At 37.8% G+C, this 17569-nt stretch overlaps 1 protein-coding gene across 1 annotated transcript; it reads left to right on the top strand.

Moving 5' to 3' along the window:
* Positions 1-5396: 5396 nt before the first annotated feature.
* Positions 5397-17221, top strand: LOC136251336 (ephrin type-B receptor 1-B-like). Its single transcript, XM_066043776.1, has 9 exons — positions 5397-5675; positions 5732-5859; positions 5909-6285; positions 6351-6635; positions 6689-6842; positions 12799-12891; positions 15816-15929; positions 15976-16061; positions 16954-17221. The coding sequence occupies exons 1-9, from the start codon at positions 5402-5404 to the stop codon at positions 17141-17143; spliced, it is 1701 nt and encodes a 566-aa protein (XP_065899848.1). The 5' UTR covers positions 5397-5401; the 3' UTR covers positions 17144-17221.
* Positions 17222-17569: the final 348 nt, after the last annotated feature.

Below are 17569 nucleotides of genomic sequence, written 5' to 3'. Positions count from 1 at the left end.
CTTTGATAAAAATTGTGGAAGGGTCTTACTGTACAACAATGTTCATGTTGATCAATTAATATATTTCCATACTGAAGTGTTACATAGCAACAATCGCCTTTTTGAGTTGCACTATATAACCTACCTGTAGCTAAAACCTGCAGCTGAATACATGGCAATTCATCGAGGTCTTCTTAACTACTTCTATTTACCAACCACAAGCTGACATAGCCAATTCATAGCTATAATTCCACATTCATTCACCTTGTCTTACAAAAGGTTAAATATGCTCAAACTAACTCCATTATTGTTCACACTAAATACAACCCATCAAAAATGGTAAATAGAACTGTACTATATAGAGGCATGCAGCAGAATCTGTAGAGACTGCTGTATAGCGGTTTTTAAACCAGGCGCATGCCCACAGCCGGGAAAAGACCAACTGTGTGCATGTACCTGATTTGTGTGTTTGTATATTTGTTTGTCTTACCACACCCATGTGATCAAGCTTTGTAAGCTATCATAATTATGTAAAAGCAGCCTTTATGTGAGAAATGAAAGCTATATAGCATCTGTATTAAGCTTCCAGGCAGGTAAGCTTTAGTTTAAGGTGGTTGATTTGTGCCATTTTGAAATATGGGTAATGCGAATTGCTAAATGCTTTATGAATGCCTTTCACAATGGGCTTTATGAGCCAAAAATGGAATGTCTAGCCTCATAAGCTACCAAGAATAAGGTGAAAGAGGGCATGTCCCGTGCTTACATGGATGAAAATTAAGGGTATCCTCAAGGCTTTCTCTTAACAATTTGTGTCAGAAAACATGATACACAAACTATAAAACAGTTGAGTAGATACTTCTGTGCGTGATTTGTAGTTAGAGTATTGCGCTTCCTTAGTAGTGGCATAGCAAAGTAATTACAAAATAATTCATGAATTACAAAATGCAATAATCAACAATTATCTGGCACAGTTAACGGTATGTTGATTTAGCTAGAAAGAAAAAGTATTAACTGCATGGGCACTTGGTTTTAGAAGTAACACAACATTAACTGGTTTAAAGGTTACATGGATCATAATCCAAAGTTTCAAGACGATTTTTTTTACTAACCAACCTGTGCCCAATTTTTGAGGGTGGATGTTGCTTGTTTGTAGTGAAGACGTGTGGTAGTTTCTACAAGGGTACCGCATTTACAAAGAGATTGGAATACTGCAATTGGGTTGTTGGCACTTTATTATGTAAGATAGCTAGTTACCTAGCCTTTGGCAATGATATAGATGATGTGATGACAGCTAGCTGGCCCATGCAGTCTTCCTCATATTTGAGCCTAGTTTTTCTATGATGATATTCCTTGTGCAGTATCCAGTAGCATTATTAACAGTAACAATTCTATCAAACGGTACGGTTGTACTGTTTAAGTAGGAATCCATGTGAAATTTTCGTGTGCTGCCCAAAATCCCGCCTTTAAAAATCATCCTAGAGATATTTTACGAGACAAAATCACCTTTACAGAATAGTACTAGTCCATATAATACATAAAACAGCATTAAATACAACAAAATGCTTACAGGTGGCCAGATACAGAGTTTTAAAAATCGCCAAAACTTTGAATTTTAGACTGACTGCCTGACCGACTGACCGACCGACCGACCGACTGACCGACTGACTGACTACAATCGCAAGCCTAGAGGCCAAACAAAGCAGTGCACGGCCACCATTTTATACCACAATAACAAACTCACCAGTGGGATGTGCCTTTTGGGGTTCCGATGAGTGTGTGCCCTCTGCACCTTGTCTTTTCTTTTATCTTCAATCAGGGCTACTTGTCTTCTTCCTCATCCAACGAAGCCATATCAAGGCATTAATTTCCATATCAACACTTTTTTAAGCAGCATAATAGACACCACAAGATTATTTAAGGCACTTAGACTATGCTACTGTACAGAGGAATAGATTATATTCCTTACTGATATAATCTATGACAGAGGGTACTGTACGGAGGTACTGGTACTAGATCGCTTCACGATAGGTCACAAGATCATGCCCATTCTTCATTCTATACATTATTGATCTATTGATTGAAACCACGATGACACACCCCTTTTGCACAAGCTGTATTTCAGTGACCACACAACATCAATTTGGAAGGCTGACTCGAGATAGTCTATAATCGATCGAAACCACACACCCTTTTGGGCAAGCACACATCTTTGCAGGCTGACTCGAGATACTCTATCACAGCAATCGCCCTAACAGAACAGTCACATGTTTATAGCTAGCTGTATGCCTTAACAAAAAACTAAACAAACTGGTATGTTATAAATTATAAATTTAAAAATAAAGTAGGAATCCAAGCGATAAAAGTAGTGAAACAAGAGAAGAACGATGGTAGCTATTACAGCATAGCTTTGTGGGAAATTCCTACTTTGGCATTGAACACAAAATAATGGCTATATCATGCCAAAGTAGGGATTCCCCACCGAGCTATGCTGTAATAGCTACCATCGTTCTTCTCTTGTTTCACTACTTTTTATCGCTTGAATTTCTACTTTATTTTTAAATTTATGTATATGTTAAAGTATAGCCGCGAGTGCTATATGAAAAATAAAGTACGAGGCGCTTTCTAGTCGTGTAGCTTCACCATACACTAGGACTCGTAAATAACAAGCGTTACACGAACTATTAGCAGCCCGAACGCACACAAACTAGTTTAACAAAGTAACTCACGCGTATTTCACCATAGTTTGGCATAGTAGACGTTCATCGCGTCTTTTGGTAGGTTTTGCTCGCAACCCACAATCGATTCTATTGCGAGTCACATGGTGAAGTATTTCCGTGATATCTCCAGGACTTGTCCGTTTACATTAACAAACGTAACAGCAACGTTACCTTCTCCCACCCATCATCGAAGCATTTAGGTATGTCTATAAAAGCAATCCAGTGGTGGAACTCGTATTGGCTGGGGTGATTGATCACTCAGCGCGGCGAGGCTATCAGCCTTCACCGGCTTGGGTGATTAGTCGTACTGGCGCGAGCCCCGTAGGCTATTAGCCTACACTAAGGCATGTGGGCAACTGTGCTTTATTGCCCACAAAGAGTGCTTTATTGCACCGCAAAGAGTGCTTTATTGAACGAATAAAGCACTCTTTGCGGTGCAATAAAGCACTCTTTGTGGTCGATGAAGCAGTTGGCCGACTGAGAGTATACTTTATGAAATTTAAAGTACACTTTTTCCTTTGATCTCGCCCACACAAAGCTCTATAAAATTTTTTAATATACTTTTTAACTAAGATTCTAGGCATTAAACTATCACAATCTTCTTTCTTTCAATTAACATATCATACACTACAATAGTAGGGACCACAAAGGAGTAGGCATGGCCCACAAAATAACATCACCCGAAAAACAGCCTCAATTTTCCCAGACAACGATGAGGCAGTATTGGTTAGGTAAAACTAAGCCCAAGCAAGCTTTCAGATCAACCCGAAACGCTTTCAACATGTTGCTACGGAATTTTAAAAATAATTTATTTAACAGAATTTTCTACTGACTGACTGACTGAGTAACTGACTGACTGACTGACTGACTGACTGACTGACTGATGCCTTCAGACAAGCATAACTCGATAACGGCTAAGGCTACGGGCTTGATTTTTTCGCTGTTCGTCGTTGCTTTGGCCTGAGAGGTACCTTTTGGCATACCGCAGTACATACAGTGCATTCGTCATGGACTTACCAGTGTCCTCCTTTGTGTTCCACTCATCTTTGCTGACAGCAAAAAGTGTCGATTTGGCGATAGCACATGATGGCTTCCCTTCATAACGGAAATTGTCCGTGTTTTTAATAGCGGCTGTTTTGATTGCAGATGGGCTTTTCGAACAGTTTTTGATTCATACTGCTGTGTTATGGGTTGAACATAGCCAACAACGAAGTGTAATGGATACTTCACTTTCAGATAATAATTTATATAACTGGGGCACATGGTACCAACCCTTTCTTTCAGTATGCGTGGGTTGCCGAGGTGCTTTTCGTCATTTTCGAGCAGTTCTTGATTTGTACTGCTGTGTAATGGGTTGAACGTAGCTGACAACAAAGCGTAATGGAAACTTCACTTTTCAGATGATATAGCTGGGGCGTGAGGTGCCATTTCAAATGCAGTATGCATGGGTTCACCAATCATAATAATATTATTTGCAAAAAGTTGACAAACAACTATTTCAAAAATAATGAAATTTTCAATTAGAGCAGGGGCCATAGCACATCGGTAAAAAGTACTGAAACAAGCTGGAGTAGTGCACGATATTAAATTACAGTAAAACAATAAGAAGTGTTATATCCCTACTGTGCATTTCCATTAGTACGTATCTTGAGCACAGTAGGGATATATCACTTCTTATTGTTTTACTGTGATTTAATATCATGCTCTACTCCAGCTTGTTTCAGTACTTTTTATCGATGTGCTATGGTCCCTACTCTAGTTGAAAATTCCAAATACTCGTTTAAACAATGATTGAGTGATTGTGACCAAATAAATATTTTGAGTAGAAATTTTTTGCCAATAGTTGTAAATCAGTGGAAATTTCTCCCTGAAAAGTACTTCTATATGAGCTCTGTTTTGTACATACTTACATGATAATGATGATTCACAGTTTATGATATTACCACTATAACATGGTTACTATTTTCCTTAGTATTCACCTTTTGGGATTTTGTATATTTGAATCTAGTTTGTATCAAGTGTTTCACATAATATTATAATAAATTTTATTTAATGTAGATATCAATACTGTTAACACATCTTCCTCCATGATGTCAGTATCTCCTACTGTTATGGCTACCACTTCAACACCAGTTATGCCTACCACTACAACATCAGTTATGTCTAACACTTCAACACCAGTTATGGCTACCACTTCAACACCAGTTATGGCTACCACTTCAACACCAGTTATGTCTAACACTTCAACATCAGTCATGGCTAACACTTCAGTACCAGTTATGTCTACCACTACAACATCAGTTATGGCTAACACTTCAACACCAGTTATGGCTACCACTTCAACACCAGTTATGTCTAACACTTCAACATCAGTCATGGCTAACACTTCAGTACCAGTTATGTCTACCACTACAACATCAGTTATGGCTAACACTTCAACACAAGTTATGGCTACCACTTCAACACCAGTTATGTCTAACACTTCAACATCAGTTATGACTACCACTTCAACACCAGTTATGTCTAACACTTCAACATCAGTTATGGCTAACACTTCAGTACCAGTTATGTCTACCATTACAACATCAGTTATGGCTAACACTTTTACATCAGTTATGCCTATAACATCAGTTATGGCTAATACTTCAACATCAGTTATGGCTAATACTTCAGTACCAGTTATGGCTACCACTACAACATCAGTTATGGCTAACACTTCTGTGCTTACACTGAATACACCTACCATTTCAACATCAAGTATGCGTATACTTGCCACTTCAGCAATAATTCTAACTACTAGTAATGTTAATGCTACTAGAGGTGCTGGTAGTGATGGTGATAGCTCATCATCTACTGGTGTTATTGGGATTATTGCTGGCTGTGTGATAGGAGTTATCATTTTTGTAGTCATCTTCTTACTCATCATAATCCTACTGTGGTACAGGAAACAAAAGAAAGGAAAGTTGACCATTCCACCAGGTAGTAAACGTCTTATACTGTATATGTGTGTAAATCATTAGCTTGTTTCATTTCAGATACTTATCAATTAGACAATCACAGAAGGGATTGTGAGGCGATAACTGAGAACGCCAAACAACATTCAACAATTAACAACCAATATTCAGTGATCAATCATGTAGACAATGGTTCTGTATTGTACAAGGTAAACAATAATGTGTGTGACATTGACATTGTCATACCACACTTAATAGAACATTCAGCCAGACTATGATATCCCTAGTGATTCTGATTATAGCAAAGCAGACAAACCTGCTGAATCATCATTTTATTATTCAAATCCACCAGATACCTTAACTAGAGATCGTCCTAAACTGGCTAGTAATGATTATGACAGTCTTCAAAATCCTGATGCCTTCTCATCTGCTCAGCGTACTTATTCTAATACTCTTCATGAGTACTCAACTGTACCTGATACTACACTATCATATTCTACTACTTATGAGGTATCAGCCTCGATGAACACTGGAGATGAAGAGGCAATTTACTCAGATCCAGGACATTCAGAGGAAGCTATTTATGCTTATTTTGAAAGTAAAAGGTTTCGTAGTATCTCTGCAAATACTGTAAGGTAAGTACCCATGTCTTAGTAGTAGAGATTCATTGGTAGCAAAAATTTCCCTTACGTATTTCCAGGACATTACAAAAGCTTGGATCTGGTGAATTTGGAGTGGTCCATTTGGGCACATGGACTGATGGTTCTGCTGATCCTATACAAGTAGCAGTGAAGACACTCAATTCAAAATGTTCAGAGTCAGACAGGGTGAAGTTTCTGAGAGAGGCAGCCATTATGGGTCAGTTCAAGAACAACCACATAGTGGAGTTGTATGGAGTAGTGACTGAAAAGGAGAGTACAATGATTATATTAGAATATATGCCTAAAGGAGACCTTCACGAATTTTTGATTGATTTAAGAAATACGTGAGTAGTTGATATTTATTATCTGATATTGTTTTTCAATGGTGAGCACACAGGACACCCCCTGAGTCTTATGGAGACTTGAAACATGACCTGTTAAGCTTCTGCAGACAAATATCATCAGGATTCAGTTATCTTGCTTCAAAACTGTTTGTACACAGAGACCTGGCTGCTAGGAATATACTAGTATCAAGTGATGATGTGTGTAAGGTGTGTTAAACACTTAACCTTTCAAACCACATGTTTCTTAACTGATCAATAACCAACCATACATGGTAGTGAGAATGTGTGTATATCTAAATTAGCATGGTTGGCAATTTACTAAAAAACTTCTTATTGATAAAACTCACTTACATATCGAGTTATCTTCAACTAGTGATGTCCTACAAAAAACTGACACCTCTCAATTAGCACATATGACACATCCCATACAAAGCACTACTAACATGCAACTTCTACTGAAAATTTCAGATCAATACTGTATTGTATAGTGAAGTTACAACTATTACAATGTCATTAAAAATTAGGCCCATTTTACATAAGAAAAATTGCACCGAAGAGAAAATTAGCTAGTGATTTCTACATTTTAAATAAAACTAGACTGACTCAAATTGTTCGTATAAGCCACTAAAACCGTTCTTAACTTATCTACAGGTAAGAAGTTGGACATAGTGCTTTCAACCATGTATCAAACTTACAACAGGGAAAATTGCTGCTTCTGAAACATTAGCTTAATTTCAGGGTAATGCCTTCAGTAATCCCATTTAGCTCAATAATTTCCATTAAAATCTATTGTATCACTTCAGCATACAGCCCTATCTCATCACACAGCTGATATTCCATCCATTCGGTGACACTACAAAGCACATAAACTGGATTGCAGAGCTAGTATGCACATTGCTCGGCTCAACTACGTTACAAATATATTAAAAACAACTTAATACACTCATCTGAAGTGTGTACATGAGAAAATGTTGCATTATATTGCATAAAGGCAGTAAAATAGATTATACACGCCTGCTATACTAACCATACCTTGCATTTGTGGCTTGTACGCTTGTCAGATATTGAAATCAGCACTATTGAAAACCTGCGAAATCATGAAGGCCCCTCAAATCCAGCTGTAATGTCGCGGAAACACCATCATACTGAAACAACTAGTTAGTGCCATTACTGTAATACATTTTGTCTCTAATTATCCGAAGCCTAAATTTTAATGTATTTTTGACTCTGAAATACAATAACTTTGTAATTACAAAACGAAATAAGTTGAATTAAACTTTATTTAGAAGCGCAAGCATCCAGGAACGAAATTTCGCTTAGTGATGACTTGTTGAAAGTAAGTATTGGTTGTTGAAGAAGACTATACAGCCCTGAAGGTTGAATATCACTACTTCAACCTATACCACCCGATGATCTTCGTTTACAATACTGAATGACTTCCAAGCTTCACTTTGTCTCTAAATAATCTCTAACCAACATTACTGAAGTTGTACCAATTTCTTCTACCCACCCAAAGACCTAAAGTGTAACTAATATTTTTACATGATTTCTGATAAATCTCATAGATTTTGTGGCAATTCACAATATACGTGTGTCTTGAGTTTTTTGAAAGTTCCTCTATAAGGCGATGCTTTAAATTATTATAAAGAACATTCAAGCCCAGTACATGAGTTGCACTATCATAGCAGCTGTGTCTTGATGGTCTATTTTGGGGAGCTATACAAATCTAATCAAAAACAGCCAAGCTGTAAAAAAAGGTGCGGCCCCCAAAAAGGCCATGGTGAAAAAAGATGTGAAATCCAAGGTGGCGGCCAAGAAATGGCTGTGATGGTAGGTTAATGGTTACATTTTAATAACAACAATTCAGGTGAATTTGGTGCCAAGACCAAGCGGCACAAAATTCACCTGAATTGTCGTTATTAAAATGTAACCATTAACCTACCATCACAGCCATTTCTTGGCCGCCACCTTGGATTTCACATCTTTCTTCACCATGGCCTTTTTGGGGGCCGCACCTTTTTTTACAGCTTGGCTGTTTTTGATTAGACATCACTTCTTTTTGTATTTGTATTCTGCAAAGCCGGCCTATGGCTGGCTTTGGGGCTTTTTTAACCCATGTGTTTTTTTCTTTACTACAGGAAGAAGAAAAGAACTTAAAGAAGAATTTTAGTACTTCAATTATTTTTGATTTTATTAGTAATTATACAAATTATATACATATATTCATTACATGCCCATTATTCCCCACAGGATATTTTTTTGCAGCTGATCTCTCTACTGGGTGACTTGAAATGTAGCTGAACTATATACAGGATGGTTTCTTTGTAGCTAAACTCTCTACAAGGTAACCTCTTCTAGCTGGTCTCTCTACAGGGTATTTTGTTTCTAGCTGAACTCTCTACAGGTGATTTGTTTGCAGCTAAACTCTCTACATGGTGGTGTCTTTGTAGCCGAACTCTCTATATGATGGTTTCTTTGTAGCTGAACTCTCTATAAGGTGAATTCGTCTAGCTGAACTCTCTACAGGGTGATTTTTTTGTAGCTGAACTCTCTGCAGGGTGATTTGTTTGCAGCTGAACTCTCTACATGATGGTTTCTTTGTAGCGGAACTCTCTACAAGGTAACGTCTTCTCTACAGGGTGATTTGTTGTAGTTGAATTCTCTACAAGGTGGTTTGTATGAGGCTGAACTCTCTACATGGCGGTTTCTTTGTAGCTGAACTCTCTACAGAGTGATTTGTTTGCAGCTGAACTATCTACATGATGGTTTCTTTGTAACTGAATACTCTACAAGGTGACTTATTCTAGCTGATCTTTCTACTGGGTGATTTGTTTGCAGCTGAACTCTCTACATGGTGGTTTCTTTGTTGCTGAACTCTCTACAAGGTGAATTCTTCTACCTGATCTCTCTACAGGGTGATTTGTTTGTAACTGAACTCTGTACAAGTGCGTTTTTGTGGGTGATCTCACTGCAGGTTGATTTGTTTGTAGCTGAACTCACTAAAGGGTGATTTTGCTTGTAGCTGAACTCCTTGCATTGTATCTAGTTTCTAGCTGATCTCTCTACAGGGTGATTTGTTTGTAGCTGATCTCTCTACAAGTTGATTTGTGTGTAGCTGATCTCTCTGCAGGTTGATTAATTTGCAGCCGATCTCTCTACAAGGTAATTTGTTTGTAGCTGAACTGTCTATAAAGTGATTTATTTGTAGCTGATCTCTCTGCCGGTTGATTTGTTTTAGCTGAACTCTCTACAGGGTGATTTACTTGTAGCTGAACTCCTTACATTGTGTCTAGTTTCTAGCTGATCTCTCTACAGGGTGATTTGTTTGTAGCTGATCTCTCTACAAGTTGATTTGTGTGTAGCTGATCTTTCTACTGGTTGATTTGTTTGTAGCCGATCTCTCTACAGGGTAATTTGTTTGTAGCTGAACTCTGTACAAGGTGCTTTTTTGTAGGTGATCTCACTGCAGGTTGATTTGTTTGTAGCTGAACTCACTAAAGGGTGATTTGCATGTAGCTGAACTCTCTATAAGGTGATTTGTTTGCAGCTGAACTCTCTACATGGTGGTTTCTTTGTTGCTGAACTCTCTACAGGGTGTTTTGCTTGTAGCTGAACTCTCTACAGGGTGATTTGTTTCTAGCTTATCTCTCTACAGGTTGATTTGTGTGTAACTGATCTCTCTACAAGCTGATTTGTTTGTAGCTGAATTCTCTGCAAAGTGTTTTGTTTGTAGCTGACCTCTCTTCAGGGTGATTTGTTTCTAGCTGATCTCTCTACAGGGTGATTTTTTTTGTAGCTGACCTCTCTTCAGGGTGATTTGTTTCTAGCTGATATCTCTACAGGGTGATTTTTTGTAGCTGACCTCTCTTCAGGGTGATTTGTTTCTAGCTGATCTCTCTACAAGGTGATTTTTTGTAGCTGACCTCTCTTCAGGGTGATTTGTTTCTAGCTGATATCTCTACAGGGTGATTTTTTGTAGCTGACCTCTCTTCAGGGTAATTTGTTTCTAGCTGATCGCTCTACAGGTTGGTTTGTTTGTAGCTGAACTCTCTACAGGGTGATTTGCTTGTAGCTGAACTCCTTACATTGTGTCTAGTTTCTAGCTGATCTCTCTACAGGGTGATTTGTTTGTAGCTGATCTCTCTGCAGGTTGATTTGTTTTAGCTGAACTCTCTACAGGGTGATTTTTTTGTAGCTGGACTCCTTACATTGTGTGTAGTTTCTAGCTGATCTCTCTACAGGGTGATTTGTTTGTAGTTGATCTCTCTACAAGTTGATTTGTGTCTCTGCAGGTTGATTTGTTTGTAGCCGATCTCTCTACAGGTAATCTGTTTGTAGCTGAACTCTATTAAGGTGATTTGTTTGTAGCTGATCTCTCTGCAGCTTGATTTGTTTTAGCTGAACTCTCTACAGGGTGATTGCTTGTAGCTGAATTCCTTACATTGTGTCTAGTTTCTAGCTGATGTCTCTACAGGGTGATTTTTTGTAGCTGAACTCTCTTCAGGGTGATTTGTTTCTAGCTGATCTCTCTACAGGTAGATTTGTGTTGATTTGTTCATTGCTGATCGCTCTAAAGGTTGATTTGTTGCAGCTGAACACCCTGCATAGAGTTTTGTTTGTAGCTGATCACTCTAAAGGGTAATTTGTTTGTAGCTGAACTCTCTCCACAGTGACTTGTGTGTAGCTGAATTCTGTGTAACTGAATTCTCTAGAGAGTGACTTAACTGTAGCTGAATTCTCTACACAGTGCATGACTTGTTTATAGCTGAACTTTCTTCAGTGTGACTTGTAATGTTCTGAATCTCTATAGTGATATATTTGCTTAACTCTCCACATGGTGACTGTCTTCTTGCTGAACTGTCTATAAGATTAACTGTTTGCAGCTGAACTCCCTACAGAATAACTTGTGATGTAATAAAATTCTATAATGGAGTAAATAAATTAGCCGAATGCTCTATTAGGGTGACTGTTCTATTAGAGTATCTCGATCTGGCATTTGCTACACGGAGTTGGCTTTCGAATCATAACTCAGTGGTTTGTACTCCGATTCTTCTGTACTACTGCAAGGAATTTCTATGAAGATTATTCCAGCTATACACCGATTTTCAGCTCATTGCTCTAAGCGGTTTGCCTAGTAGGCGTGAAAACTAATACTTTTTTATTCATAAAAATCGATCGCGTAATTGTGACACAGGTTGGGTTTTGTATCATATCTCCGTGGTCTTTATCTCGATTCCTTTCAAACCACCAAAAGGCACTCCTACGATGGTTACTCCATCTACATAGCAATTTTCAACTCATTCCATGAAGCGGTTTACCCTGTAGGCGTGACAACAAATCGATCTTGTTTTACGCGAATAATCGGTCATAACTCCTGAACCATTCATCGGATTTGTACCAAATTTGATGCTAGCATTCGCCTTTGGACTCCCTTTCTGTGTGCCAAATTTCAAGGTGATCGGAGTACGCGTTTGCTTGTTATAGCAATTTTTGCAAGTGTGCGAAAAGACGAAGAAGAAAAAAAAAAACGAAGAAAAAAAAACGAAACTTTGGAAGCTCGTATCTCAGAAATGGCTGAAGCGATTTCCTTCAAATTTGGAATGTAGACTCCCTTGGCTGGCGGGCAACTGTGTAGCAAATTTGGTTCCAATCAGATAAGTGATCACCGAGATAAAGGTGTGAAAATGACGTTTTCGTTCTTCCTGTCAATATACTCACGGGTGTGGCGCGCCGGCTTCTTGGGCCGCACGACACACTACCGTGTGTCTTGATATGGTAACAACAGGTACTTTCTTACTACTATATGTAGCAATCAAGAGCAGCATCTGATTGTGTCACTATTTAATTAGTTTTCATGACATGAGTTGTGTTCCTCACGCTTTAGTAATTGCATGGATTGGCCAAAGCAACTCAATTCACGGTGCTTTGTTTATATAATGATATTGAGGTATATGTAATATATGATAGCACTAGAACTTTGACTGAAATTAAGACCTTTACTAATTCTGGACTAAAAATAGAAATTATGATTTTAAATGTAGAAGAAGTTGAATAATTACAAACCAGTGCTTGAACAATACTACTAGAGAAATAAATTGCTTTAGTATATAACAAACATGTATTTCAGCATTTTTATGCCTTAAATAGTGTTATTTATCTACAGATTGCTGATTTTGGAATGGCACGTGATGTGTCTGATGACACCTACTACATGTCTACAGGAGGGAAGATACCTGTAGTGTGGACTGCTCCTGAGGTAAGTGTAGTGAATATAGTTTTGAAGGACTATCAGTATATGGATTACATATCATTATCTTACTGTATATTAGGAATCATGGGGTTTTGGGCTTTCTTGTTCTTAATCATGTGAAAAACAGCCTCGGTTTTCCTTCAAAATAGTTTGTGGTATTGGTTAAGCATAACCAAGCCCAAAAATTCCTTCATAGCAACACGTTTCTAGTGCTATCATTACTACATATAACCAAATCTTTCCACAAGTTTCTCTATGGAATAAAAATTTCTACTAACTGACTAACTAATTAACCGATGCCTTCAGACCAGCAACTTGACAATGCATAGAGATACGGGCTTAGTTTTTTCACTGTTTAATGTCACTTTGTCCTGAGATGTACCTTTTTGCCAACTGCAGTATGTACAATACACGCATCATGGACTTCCTTTGTCTTCTGTGTCCCAGTTCTTTTTGTTGACAAGCAAGATGTTAGTGGTAGTGCAATATGGCTTCCCTGTGGCTGTGGTGGTAGCTGTTATGATTATTGTCCGTATTTCCATATTGATTGCAGAGACACTTCTCATATTGTTCTTCATTCGTTACAGGCGGAACATAGCTGAAGACAAAACATAATGGCCACTGCACTTTTCAGTAATTGATTGTTGGGGGCATGCGTTCATATGCAAAATAAATTTTATAGCATACGTGGTACCATTCTTTCTTTTGATGCAGTATGCAAATCATAACTATGTGAAATTTTAGGGATCAAAGAAAAAAGTAGTGAAACAAGGGAATAGCAAAAAAAAGTAGCGTTGCACCATAGTCGGATCAGTTATCGGAAAAACCATATATCGGCTTGTTTTTTGTATATCGGTATTGGATCGGCACCACACTGAAAAAAGCAGCAGATACAGATATGTGTATGTGTTTAGAAATACATGATCATGTACACCAAATGATGTTTACAAATGCATTTCTTACATAACGAATGTTGTTATTACTGCTTCAGTGTACTGTCAGCTGTTGTTGTAGCAATGCTGCTGCTATGAACAAGCTAAATTGGTACTTCACAATTTAATTTCTAGTAAAAATTACTACAAAATAGATATGATCTGCTATATCGGATCGGCTACATTTATCGGCTTGAAAACATTATTCAATATCGGTTATTGGAATATCGGCAAAATCTCATATCGGTGCAACACTAAAAAAAAGTAATGAAGCAAGAGAGGTTGCTACACTTGTAGATTACTAGTGGACATTTAATCCCTAATTCAGTCTATACTTAGGGATTAAATGTCCACTAGTATATCTGCAGGTATAGACAGCTCTCTAGTATCACTACTTTATTTTATTCTTTAATCCCTAATCTTAAATTTCCTTCTACTCATATATACATATGTTTTCCAGTAAATACTCTGGATTATGCATGAATTTAAATTGTTTCCAAGTACAATGATAAGGTGGTCATACTATCTCAATGAGTATGAAGCATTGTACAGGATACCGGTAGTGGAGAAATAGGAGGGGGAGGGGCAGAGAGGCAACTTCCCCCACTTTTGAAGAGTGAAAAGGAAATACGCTTTCACTTTTTAAAGTACCCAGTGGCTAAAGTACAGCAACTATTGTATAAAATTTTATTGTTATACTGTCTCCATTAGCAGATGTACCTATCAGCGTTGAAACCGGGTTGGGTCATCCGGGTCACATTTTCTCTGGGTCATCCGGGTCTGACCCGGTTTACAATTTATCCGGGTCTGACCCAGATTGGATCACGTGAGAAACGAAATTGTTCATTTGACGACGTGGAAACTTCTAAACGCTATCGTGTAGCTCTTTCGTGAGCCACGCCCACTTATCACATTACCAACATACGCGAGGGTAGCTATTGTCAGTAGGTGAAGACCTTTTTTTTTTTTTTTTTTTTTTTTGTCTTCAACCTACAGCTAGGCTGAAGTTGCAATATTTACTCAACACGAATCGAACGCTCAAAATGTAGACTCGTTCGCTCACTCGAGACTAGCCGAAACACGTCTCGGCTTTAATTAATCCGGGTCAAATCCGGGTCAGTGGGTCATCCGGGTCAGCAGTAGTGACCCGGTTTCAACGTTGGTACCTATACATAATCAAATATGTGAGTTTATTTGAAATGCTTTTATTTACCAATGTATCTACTTGCACAGTATCTTAATGATAGTCATTGACATAATGTTATAGGAGTATCCTATTCAAGTGCACATATACCACTGAAAATGCTCTCATGTTCAATCTCAAAGCATTCAAATTTCAAAATATTTCTGAGAGAGCATGCCCTCTGCTAGTGTGAATAAGCACACTAAGGTACAGTTAGTGATTTTTACTAACTGACAGCCACTCCAATGACTTGTTCTACCCTCTACCCCCACTTTGGAGTACTGTTTCTGCCCCTGCAGGGTACACAACCTCTTAGTATTTGTGTAGGTTTACCTAACAACTTGTAGGCACTGTATTAAAGTAATAGAACATTCTGTTGTCTAGAACATACTGTTGTCTATATACTGTAGTAGTGTATGGTATTGATTTGTGGTGCATGTTCTTGGTTTCAAATGACTGTGGCGTCATGGCTTCTTGTTGAGATTGTGAGCCAGTTGTGACAATTGAGTTTGCAGATTGCATTGCACTAGCAATGAAGATGAAGACAATCCTAAAGCTGTGAAGTCATTACAGGAATGCATGTATAGGAAGTTAATTACACCATTGTTCTCTACAACACTCACGTTATTTTTCCCTTGCATGCATTCCTTCAGCTATGTAAGTATCGTAAAATACTAGTATCATCTGCCCCGACTCATGAGTAATAGCTAGGTAATGTTGTCAGTCAGATGTTGAGATTGTTATACTCTCTATACTGAATACAGAGTGTACATTGCCTTCTATTCAGATTCATTTGTTTACAAATACCACTGTAGGCAATATTCTATAAGAAGTACTCAACACAAAGTGATGTGTGGAGTATTGGATGTGTAATGTATGAGATATGGAGTTTGGGTCACAAGCCATTTGAAGATTACAGTGGGAGAGAGGTAATGTAAGCAATGTTTTCATTTATATTAAATTCTAATAACACAGTATGTGGACAAGATCACTACTGGATACAGACTACCACCACCTCCTGGTTGTCCTAGATCTATTTACAAGTTGATGATCCAGTGTTGGTAAGTGTTGCTACTCAAGTTTATCAGTTAGCTGATTGGTACATACATCATTCCATACCCATGTACGTAAGTAAAATGTTTAGATGCTAAAAATTTGCATAAAAGATGAAGGCTGTGTAGACCCTGTATTAAACTAGGACTGGGAGTCAAATATTGGTTTTTGGTAACCAAATATTTTGACATTCTTTAACATTTATTAGACTACAGCAAGTTTGATACTGAAATTTGATTGGCTGTAGTGCCACGTTCATATCCAATACAGATCATGCCCTGAGGCAATACGAAACGCAGCAATTACACGCCTGTAACATTGGCAAGGCACGGACATTTAAATGGCTAGTAACAGCCATAGAGGGAGGTGTGATCGGCTTGTTTGTACTAATCAACACTACTTTTCCTGTTTAAAAGCAGCTATCAAGGCACAACAATGAGTTGTAGTCCAAATATTTGTACTTCAAAATGGGATATTGGAAACAGCTGAAATGGAAAACTGAAACTGAAAAACTAACATTGGTCAAAACTTCATATTAACAGGTACCTCTTAACAAAGACCTCCTTTGTAATAAGACCACCTGTATAATAAGACCACCTGTATAATAAGACCACCTGTATAATAAGACCACCTCTAATAAAATCACCTCATTATAGTAGTTATTTCAAGTAGGTCCAACAAATATGGCCAAGGTGTACTCATAATGTAATAAAGTATCAATCATTCAGTACTTAAAAGTTAAAATGATAGCTGCAGAACCATCCGAACCCCCTCTGGCTATGCCCTTGACTATGTACACAAATGTGTCGTTTCATAATAATTTATATTATAGTACAACACTGAGAGTTAGTGAGTGAAATGTGCCATTTGTATATATTCAACCACTTCCTTCCATTACAGGAATCCAGTGCCAAATAAACGTATTGATCCATCTGAATTATCAAGGACTCTACAGAAGTCAGACAGAACATTACTACCCAGTTCTATTGCACCCAATGATTCAGAAGAGTTGTCCACAAAATTGGGAGCATCTCTTGAAACAAACAGTCAACTCTATACTGACCTTCAGAATGCTTATATACCAAAATAAGTGTAATAAGTATGAATTTGTACATTTTCCCTGTAGTTATGTTATTTGACTTATACTCTAATTTATACTTTACTATCAGTGAGGATTTACATATATGGGTAGCCTGTCAGTTGTTCCTTGGAACTGTGATGTTTTTTACTTGTCTTCTTGAAACATAAGCTGTATGGGAGGTGAATAGTAGAAGCTTGTCTGAATAGGGGTTGGTAATGTACAGAGGTTGGTAATGTACTAGCACTGGAAGTGCATAACAGATGATTGTTTCACCTATAGCTATCAATAATAATATTCTTTGCACATGTCATGTTCACAATTATGAAGTACTATATAAATTTCCTAATCCATTATTATAATGATCATATCAAAGAGGTGAATAAGTGGAATAACTGTCAAACCATTCGACATTCATGCTATAGTAGAAAATGTATG

The sequence above is a fragment of the Dysidea avara genome, chromosome 3 (assembly GCF_963678975.1).
Source record: "Dysidea avara chromosome 3, odDysAvar1.4, whole genome shotgun sequence".
In the NCBI taxonomy this organism is placed as follows: domain Eukaryota; kingdom Metazoa; phylum Porifera; class Demospongiae; order Dictyoceratida; family Dysideidae; genus Dysidea; species Dysidea avara.
Note: the sequence above shows the minus strand (reverse complement) of the source record. Positions and strands in the feature narration are given on the sequence as shown.

Coding starts and splice junctions, on each gene's coding strand:
- LOC136251336 (XM_066043776.1), top strand. CDS start 5,402: ATGGCTAACACTTCTGTGCTTACACTGAATACACCTACCATTTCAACA. Junction 6,636..6,688: donor TTGATTGATTTAAGAAATAC/GTGAGTAGTTGA, acceptor GTGAGCACACAG/GACACCCCCTGAGTCTTATG. Junction 12,892..15,815: donor TAGTGTGGACTGCTCCTGAG/GTAAGTGTAGTG, acceptor ATACCACTGTAG/GCAATATTCTATAAGAAGTA.